A 10,136-nucleotide genomic window follows, 5' to 3' on the forward strand; every position below is an offset into this window, starting at 1 on the left:
CCCCCCCCCCACCCCCCCCACCCCCACCACACACACACACACACACACATTGCATCAGTAGAACGAAAGAATATGTGTTTTCTGTTAAACGATGAGGACGTGAAGTTGTCAAGTTATCTTTCTACTATTTTTTGTAGTTTCCTAAAGTGCATAACATTGCAGGTCGGCATCCCATTGTTTGTGACTGGGGGAATTGGAGGAGTACATCAACATGGCGAGAATAGTAAGTCAGTTCTATGTACATATTGATGTTATATATTATTAAATGGATGTCATGTTGGAAGCCTTCTTTTATGATATGCAACTACCTATGCCTCAGTTGTCTGCAAAAGAGCTATTGTCAATAATTTGTCGTCATTCTCTTTGGAAGGTTACCATACTTCATGTTTGGTTACCTTGAATTCTGGGATAATAGGAAATGGATGACAAAATAAGTTGCCGAGTTTTCATCTTCATTAATAAGTTTACATTAGGGAAATGCTGAACTTATGCTACAAACTCAAGGGTATTTGTAAAAGGGAGGCAGATCTTAGTTGTTGCATGAATTACATACTGAGGTTGTGGAGGAAAGCCTATGTAGAAGAATTTTCTTTTGAAGTTATGACAAGGCCTATGACCATTTAGATTTGAATTTCTTGAGTTTTTGTTTTGAATAAAAGGGTCTCTGGATTGTTTGGAGGAAGTAGCCAAGGGGATATTTCATACTGGCAATCATTTCAATTTAATCGAATGAGATGACAAAGGGAATATGGGGTTTATGTACTCCGGTATTGGTTGACAGTTTGAGCATGCTTAGTGAAGAGCTAAATTGCAACGTTTTTTAAGGTGACTGGTTATTGGGAGGGATGAAGCGGAGATCTCTCACTTGCTGTTTTTCAGATGATAAAGTTTGTTTCCTATCAAAGGGAGATCATATCTGAGAGTTTTGTTTTTCATGCTGGATACTTCAGAGCTGTGGCGGGATATAGGTCCAATATTTGTAAATGTTCAATTGCAGGGATATATACCAAAGAGAGAGATTTAAGGAGTGAGTGATAGTCATAGTGTATGATACAGGTCCATTGGCCTATGAAATGATTTTGACCTGCCTCTTGAAGCCAGTGAGTTTATGAGATCTGATGTTGGACACGGTGGAGAAACAATTGAACAACTGGAGCAAAGTATCTCGATCTAGAGGGGGAAGTGTAACCATGATTTAATCAGTTCTATGCATCATATTACTTATTTTCTCTTTTCAATAATCCTATTACTGTGGCAAAAAGAATAAAATCTTGATGGAGAATATTATGGGAAGGCATGTTGGAAGGGGCAGAGACCATTTGGGTAAGATAAAATAGAGTCACAGGTGAAGGGAAAGGACTTAGGTATCTCAAATTTGGTAAAGAAAAAGGAGGATAAGGTTTTGCCTTAGAAAATGACTTGTTGCAAAGCATTGGAGTTATGGAAGTTGAAGACTTCTCCGGGAGTTTCTCATGCAAATCATCAAAGGTTTTCTCTTTCTTTTTGATTCCTCTCATGCAAATTGGAAGACCAAAATATCTCCTAAGCAGGAATACTGTGACATGGTTCAGTGAACCCACAGCTTTGTTGGTGCACAACCCATCCGTGAGATGTGTAGAAGACGTCCTGAAAGGTGAATCCACATGCTGCTCCATTTTTCATTGCTGTGTCCCTGGAAATAAGATTGTTTAAGGAAATCCAAGCGATGTGTGACAAATTCAATTCATGTGCTGCCTTAATAAAAGAAAGGCACAAACCCTTGGAGGAAAACAGAGGAGACTGGTGCTAAGGAGAGATCCTGTGCGGCCAATGTTTTAGTGGTGTGGGCTGGACTTAGGATGATACTTTAGGGAGTAAGGTTGAGAGGTGGATCACTTGTGGGATAAAGATCGTTTTTTGTCCTGCTTTAGTCGTTGGTATTTTCTTGAGCTTAGAGTATTTGCTTTAAACCAATCTGTTATGTGTTTAGTTTGTTTTGGTTTAGGTATTTTGGTGCTGTATAGTTCTCATGGTATTGACATCTTGTGCCCTGTATTGTATTGTATTTCGTGTTTCTTCTAATGAAAGTATTTTTCAAATAAAAAAAAAAGTGTCTACTGAGACTTTACTTGTGCAAAATCATTACTCATATATAAGTACATCAGTGTCCATAACTGAATCGTGCAGGCTGTGCCGCTAATTTTCTGAATGAACTAATATTCTATAAGAACTTGTTGCTTTTACTTCGGCTCTTTTGTGTCCGTGCGGTTCATATATAGAAATTGATGTCAATGAAATCTCTTGACCTTGGGACAGAAAATTGTCTGTACAAAGCTTAAAAGGTTTAAGAACTGTGCTATTGGGTAAAAAAATGATTTATTTTGTCATTTGCAGCCATGGACATATCTTCTGATCTGACTGAGCTTGGAAGGACACCTGTTGCTGTCATCTCTGCTGGTGTAAAATCAATTTTGGATATTCCAAGGACCCTTGAATATTTGGTCTGTAATAAACTATCTCCATGTACAAAGTTGAAATTGTATTATCTAACCAATTATCAATTTAAAGTCGCTTCTTTTTTTTTTTTTTTTTTTTTTTTTTTTTTTTAAAAAAAAAAACAGGAAACACAGGGAGTTTGTGTTGCTGCTTACAAGACCAATGAATTTCCAGCATTTTTCACAGAAGCAAGTGGATGCAAGGTATTGTTGGTGAATAAAATTCCAATGTAACTTGGTAGTTCTCAAATGATGTACTGATCCATGTTATGCCAATGGTAACATGAATCCTAGCAGTCTCTGCTTGTGTCCTCCTTATCAATATATTGTTTGGAAAGAAGTCTTTATTTGACTGAGTGCTGTATTCCGTTGGGACTTGAACATCTAGGTGCCTTGCCGTGTTGATACCCTAGATGATTGTGCTCGGCTTATAGGTAAGTGGTGGAAGGAATTCTAATTTTAATTTTTGTTTTTTTTTCATAGTTCGAAAAAATTAGAAGTTTAGAGCAATCCCCATTTTCAAATCTTTTCATTTTACAGATGCAAACCTAAAACTTCAGCTTGGAACTGGAATGTTGATTGCTGTTCCAATTCCTAAAGAACACTCGGCTTCGGGAAGTTTAATCGAGTCTGCAATACAGACAGCCCTTAGAGAAGCTAGGTGAACTGTTCCTGCCATTGCATTATCTATATTGATTGTTTCTATTAATAGTATTTAGCGCTCATTTTCTGAGTATACTAAAAGGAATTTCGCATTGTCAGGGATAAGAACATAACAGGCAATGCTGCAACTCCATTCTTGCTTGCAAGAGTAAATGAACTAACTGGAGGAGCATCTTTGACTTCAAGTATCCTTTATATATTTCTTTCGGAAACCATTTTGCCATATTTATGTTCTCGGTCAAAACAATGCTGGTGACAACCAAGATTTAGCACAGTGGATGCTGACTTGAAAAGATTTCTTACACATTGCAATACAATTAATAATGCATTTTTCATGTTTTTTTATTTAGCCTCTTTAACCAATATTTAGACATTGCGCTAGTGAAGAATAATGCACTTGTTGGTGCTAAAATCGCTGTAGCACTTTCCCAGATCAGAGAATGTTGTAGAAAAGGTGGGTTGTACGTAAGTTTTGGTACTGCCTGTACATGCACTTTTGTGTAAAAAATTTACCAATTGATACACAGACTTGTCATCGTTTTATTTGGATGGATCTTACCTACTGTTAAGTGGTTTCTGTGACTTTTTTATGTTTTATTTTTCAGTGAGGCTTTACAGGGGACCAATCATGCTCTGGTGATGCATTGGTTTCCAAATTGCTTTACAGGGCAAAGCAACTTGGAATGCTTATGCGTCACCCTAAAGCATGATTTTTTATATGAATAATAATAACATGATCAGTAGAGTGAAAGCATGAGAATAGATGTGGATTGCATATGGCTGCATAGATGGGTTCCATTTACGTATTCATCAGCCAGTTGCTTGGGGAAGTTATTCATATAATTGTATGTCTCATTCTGCTAGGGATGTGTAGTAGCTACTGGTTAGCAAGCCAGATATCTAGTACTAAAATCAAAATGGAGCTTTTGAGAGTAGCCTTTGTGTATCTTTTGGTGTTCCTAAGGCCACATAAAAAATTGGGTCACAGACATAACTCTTCATTTTGCCATTCTTTATTATCTTGACAATTTTCTTGTCGGTGCATTTTTAGTTTATAGTAAACGTCTCCTTAGAACCTGCAAATTCAGAAAACGAATAATATTCAGTTGTTTACGAATGAGGTATTGATGATAGAACTCTGTCATCATTCTGATTATAGACATGAGAATTAGATAGAACGAGCAAGTCAGCAACTGGTTTCCGAACTATTTGAATTTACTTGTACAGTTAAGTTGCCTTTTTCATTCACTTATAAATGACTGCTGGTTTTACTTTTGACAGGTGGTTTTGAGTAAGCAACTAGCCGCCAAAGTATTCGATCCATCCATATTTGGGGGTTGATGTTTCTCCTTTTCTTTTGCTATCACGATGCTGTATGCCTTTTATTACTGGATCACATTCTGTACAATGTTTTTGACTTTGAAATAGCTATTGTGCTAGTTTCTGAAGTCTATATTTTTGGTTTAAGTTTCTCAAATTGTCGCTCTCTCTGCAATAGAAATCTGTTTATGTAAGTATCTCTGATTGATTCAAAATGCTTTAGAGTACTGTATATAGATTATCGAAAAGACTAGACACTGCCCGCGTGATGCCACGGTTTGTAGGAAGATGCTCTTGTTTAGGCTAACCATACGCATATTCATTGCTGAATATAAAATACAAAGAAAAAAATGCTTTCAAGATCAAGCTCCGTATTCATTGCCGACATTATATTACAGGAGAGATAAAGCTGAAAATGGAAACGTTATAATTACAAAAAACCACATCAGTCAGCGTGGGATGCCATTACAAAAGTACAAAATGTGGCACCAGTGCTCGACCTGTTATCAAAAAGTGCTCGACCTGTTATCAAAAAGACCACAACTTGTAAGGGAACTTTTGGCTGCTATCGTGTAACAAAATGAATATACGGAGAAATGTGTGATTGCCAACAGAAACTTTCTCAATAGAAACTTTCCCGGATCTTCCCATATCAGCACAGAATAGAAACGAATCCGTAGAGATTATAAATGTTATCAACAATAGAGCTTAATTTGTCACAAATTTCAAACTACTGTTGGTAAGGGGCGCAATTTTGGACAGTTTTTTTTGTAGAGTATAAGACACGTTTTTGCTCAAGCCTTCAAATGTCTACTACAGAAGACATTTTTCCTAAAACAAAAATGGTAGCCACAATGTCAAATGTCTATATAGTATTGAAGGGTTCATTGCTTTATGAATGTTGTCCCTGTTGTGACTATATATTATCACACACATTTTCACAAAAGACATTATAGTTAAAGCCTTCAAATGTCTGGGTGCTCTAATTTTTTGCTAAAATGGCTTTCTAAAAACAAAACATCACATATCTAATACAAAAGACATTCACAACTTATTTTTGAAAAATAAGTAAATGATGAAAAGGTTACCACACTAATGGCATGGCATTACAATGTATTGCATAGTTAGACAGAAAAGATACCTTGGATATGCAAAACTTAAATAATGTATAAGGTTGATGTAGCATGAGATTTTAAAATATTTTAAGATATTTGGCAAATGCATTACACATGTTTACTGGAAAAAACATTGTAAAAGACATAAGAAATTACACTATTTTTGCTAAATTTCACAGTACATGAGGCAAAGGATGTTTCAGGTGGATTTTTTGTTGAATTAAAGTCTATTAACACTGTGGACATGTGCCATTTAAAATTGCAAATTTCAGTATATTTCACATCAATAGAATTGTCATTTTTATTATTTATATTTGATCACAAACTGCAATGATATAAACGGGGAATGCTTTCGTACATAGACAATGGACATATCAGGAAAGAAAAAGAGTGAACAATGCAGAACAATGGTGTCTGCGTACCTTTGCACCGTTTCCATCCAGTGTTACTTAATTGGACGGGGGTGGTGTCAATTCCTGAACCATGGCCTCCATGGCCTCCTGAACATTGATGAGTTTTTTCTCCAGACTAACCAGTCCTTCCTCGATGGCCTTGATTACCAATATGGACCGGCGTATGTCTTGTTGGGTTAACCTTGAACTGCTCTGCGTGATTGATTTTGTGGTGGCCGAATTACAGACTCGCCCACGTTTTCAATCAGCTCTATCTCTCCATTGTTGGGAACAAGGGCGGGAGCGTCATTGCTATTTACAGTTGCATCATGTGGATCCATGGTATCGATGAAAATGTAGGGTTAGGTTTTCTGATACTGAAAGCGGCAGGAAGCGACAGGTTAGGTTTTGCTTATAACTGGAACTCATATTGGGTCTGGGCTTTTTGGAAAAACATGTTTGGGCCAGACTGCATATAATTTTCCTGCAAACATGTTTGCTCAGTGGTACAGTGTTCATGTTATGCAGAAAAATAAACTCAATGAAATTTTGGTTTCTCGTAAGCAAATTCAGAAAAGGTGATTGCTTGAGATATGACTAGTGGTATTGATCTAGTCAGGAATTGGTTAACGTGATCTATGGTATGCTAGTTATGTAGTCTTGGTTGTTATGCTACATTAAGTTACTAGTGATACACATTCTGGAGAATAAATGTCTTCTTGTGTTTTTGTTCTTGTGTTAGTGATTTCACTTTGATTTTCAGTTTCTTTGTTCTTGTCCTTCATTTTGCTTGTTTCTCTGGTTTTGCTGTAATTGTTTGCTTGTAGTAGTAATTACAGACATAGCTTGTTGTTGAGATTTTTACTATTGTTGCATCTTTTTTCGAGAGTGCACCTTATCACCCCTTTGTCCAAGTCCTACCACTGTACATTTTGTCATTTTCTAACAAGTTTTGATCAAATGAAGCTGAGCAACTAAAATACTTTCAAGAGTACTGCAACCCCTCAAGGCTGCAAATCCACAACCTAGGTGATACAAAATTAGAGTTTTATATACATTCAGGAGTTATTGCAGAAACTGGAAATAAGATTGAACCAAAGAAAAAGATGTAAACAAAACCACGACTCAGACGATCTCCACCGTCTCAGCTGCTGTAGTATTTGCATATATAGGGTGAAGCTCATGACCTTTTATGGGCTCTATGTGCACCCACCTACGTCCGGTGAGCTTGTGCTATTCAAACTTGACGGTGCCTTCTTTCAGAGCAAAAAGAGTGTGATCTTTCCCTATCCCAACATAATTTCCAGGATGGAATCGGGTGCCCCTCTGGCGACCAATGATGTTTCCAGGTATCACTCTCTGCAGCGTAAACAGAAAAGCCTCAAACTGATGATACTCTTTTTGTACTATTCCTCATAACAAAACATGCATCAGCCTCTTACCTCTCCACCGAACTTCTTCACTCCAAGATTCTTAGGTTGAGAGTCTCGGTTGTTCTTTGTATAACCTTGACTACTTTAGAAGCCCAGCGCCTGAACATCAAACTCGATCCTTGTCTTGTGACATCTGCAATTAGTCGACCAAGTCAAACAGTAGGGGTAAGATGCAGCAATATAATGAGTTCATGAAGAAATATTTAAAACAGACAATTAGTCATCGAGTTGTATGAGATTTGTACCAGAAGCACTGCTGTAAACAGGAGTACTGGTATCCAGATGCTTTATATTCAATCTCTCTGGCATAGTGATGTGAGTACGTACGTTGACCTGAAAGAGAATCACCACATAAAAATGTACATCTGACAAAGTAATGAATTACATTAAGGCAGGGTACCCGCACGAATCAAACATAAGAATATGAACAAGTTACCTTAATTCACGTCAAACTGTAAACTAAGCATGAATTTTATTCTTAATTTTCCAGAATATTTACTCCTGGCATGGCTACCTATTGTTATTAAGTTGAAGAGTTTTGAAATGGTGGAAGAGAATTCATCCGCAATACCTCATGCACGAAGAAGAGTTCATTGTTTCAATGAGAAAGGATACCTGGTTGGTTGCCGCAAGGTTATGAAAGGATATCTGAGCAGTCCTCAATGATAATACCCTGATACCCCTAATTTCAACCAAAATCTCCAATTTTACTGAGTCAAATAAGCAACGTATCGGTTCGAATAAGAAGCCCTAGATTACATTCAAAGAGAGTACCCGGCGTCTCGTCAGAAATATTTGTGGTAGTCACGTTAGGGTTTGTGGGCATCTATAAAGCCAAGCCAAAAAAAAACTTCACCAAATCTCAATTACCTTTCATATCAAAAATAATCATTTAAAATGATTATTTTTTAACCTGATAAAAAAAATGATTATTTTTTAAGAAAAAACATAAAAAACAAATTATAGAAGCTAGGTTATAGAAGATGATTTGTAAATTGTCTCATCAATTACCTTTCATATCAATAACAATCACTTAAAATGATAATTTTTAAGAAAAAACGGGAAGTTTTGCCAAATTTAATATCCTTAATCTAATAATACTTTCCTTTCATCTGTATCCGCCTCATCTATTTAAGTGATTTAACTATTATTTTCCTGCTTTTGTTTTGCCCAACAGAAATAAAGTTTAACCATTATCCCCAAATCTTTCTCCCCAAATTTTGCTTCATCCTCACTTTTAAGTTTCAAATCCTATCCACAATTATAGGCCTTTTTTATCACCTATATATGCGACACCAATCCTATTCCCCAATTTTTACTTCATCCTCACTTTCAAATCCTATCCATTTTTGACTACACCACCGTCTCCACGCACCTCTTTCGGCCCTTTTACTCCTTCACAGACCTCTTCTTTGTGCCATTTCGTCTTTTCTTTGCAACATTGTTTCGACGTGCCTAGTACACTCATTCTTTCATTCTTTATTATCTTACCTGAATACAAGGTGCTTCTTTGGTTTATGTCTTCAAAGCCACTAGAGTTCTGTTATTGTGACTTGCAATTTGTGCAGTGTGAGGGATGTTATGTGGTCTGCTGGTAGTGCCGGAGACTTCTTGCTCCCCATTTTTGTGTTCGGTTTTCTTGAACATGCTAGCTACTAACGCGCACTGCGTTTGAGTCTAACACCCCATCATCACGTGTCTATTTGACAACACAATAGAATATTTTATTCAATGCGAGTTTTTTCTTGTCATTCGAGTTTTTTCAAGTGTTGCCAATAGACACGTAGCGTTGGGATGCTGATTAAACTGCTTGTACGTCTTCTAAAATAGGAGAGGAAGTGATTATCAATCTCTAGCTTAATGTACATTGCAAATATTCGATTTAATATATCAATAAGGTTTAGATTTTCTTTTTACTGTTTATCAGCCGACCACTCAATGTAAATTTCTAGCTCCGCTCCTGCATCCATTTTAATCCCTAACGGATGAATTTGCTCTTATGTTCGTAACTTAAAATAGCCTCTTGATATTTGATGTTTTTCACTCAATACCACCAATGTCGTCTGATTATTCAATTCTATGATTTTCTAAGTTGACAGTAATTGAGTGTTTTAGGCAGTCGAGTCGAAATGTCTATAATGTGAGTTTAGTTTCTTGATCGAGAGATTCCTATGTAGCATGGGCTGATCCAGGAATCGAAACCGGGTGAGACTTGAATTCTACTATAAAAAAAACTTTGACGGTGCGAGAGCAATTTATAGATTGAAAAGAATGATGGATCTAGACAGAAGGAGGGAACGTATTGAGCCTTACCCCTAGCCTCGAATTAGAGATGGCAATTGGTAGGGTAGGGTCAGGGGATCAAAATACTATACCTGTACCCTTTTTTATTCCTCATCCTCGTACCCGCCCCATTCCCCGTAATTAGATAATGGGGATTCCCCGTACCCGTCCCCGTCCCCTTTGGGATTACATTCCCATACCCGCTTCGATCCCCGTTAACAATTATGTAATAATTAATTTTAAAAAAATAATTACGAAATATAGAAATATGAAAATAAAATCAAATACATATATAAATAAATTTCTTGATTCAATCTAACAAAAACGAATACAAGTCTCGGTTAAAAAAGAAGTTTCTATAAATATTCATTAAGAAAATCATAGTAAAAAAAATATTACAAAAGATTTTACATAAATATCTATTTATAAATAATATATATATATATATATATATAC

The 10,136-nt window shown here is 36.5% G+C and overlaps 1 protein-coding gene and 1 pseudogene across 2 annotated transcripts in view; one reads left to right on the forward strand and one right to left on the reverse strand.

Moving 5' to 3' along the window:
* LOC101309609 (pseudouridine-5'-phosphate glycosidase-like) overlaps nt 1–4,628 on the forward strand; it is a 5,963-nt gene extending 1,335 nt beyond the window's left edge. Inside the window, exons 5-12 of one of the 2 annotated variants that reach the window (XM_004291704.1) lie at nt 163–223; nt 2,374–2,480; nt 2,601–2,678; nt 2,863–2,908; nt 3,015–3,135; nt 3,237–3,322; nt 3,508–3,591; nt 4,419–4,628. In XM_004291704.1, coding sequence (XP_004291752.1) covers nt 163–223; nt 2,374–2,480; nt 2,601–2,678; nt 2,863–2,908; nt 3,015–3,135; nt 3,237–3,322; nt 3,508–3,591; nt 4,419–4,432 — 597 coding nt within the window. In that variant the 3' untranslated portion in view covers nt 4,433–4,628. Of the gene's footprint in view, nt 1–162; nt 224–2,373; nt 2,481–2,600; nt 2,679–2,862; nt 2,909–3,014; nt 3,136–3,236; nt 3,323–3,507 lie in introns of both variants that reach the window. The other variant, XM_004291703.1, reaches the window with a different exon arrangement.
* Nucleotides 4,629–7,089: 2,461 nt separating this feature from the next.
* The window catches only part of LOC101313579, a 6,162-nt pseudogene continuing 3,115 nt past the window's right edge, over nt 7,090–10,136 (reverse strand).

This window comes from Fragaria vesca, linkage group LG2 (assembly GCF_000184155.1).
Source record: "Fragaria vesca subsp. vesca linkage group LG2, FraVesHawaii_1.0, whole genome shotgun sequence".
Lineage (NCBI taxonomy): Eukaryota > Viridiplantae > Streptophyta > Magnoliopsida > Rosales > Rosaceae > Fragaria > Fragaria vesca.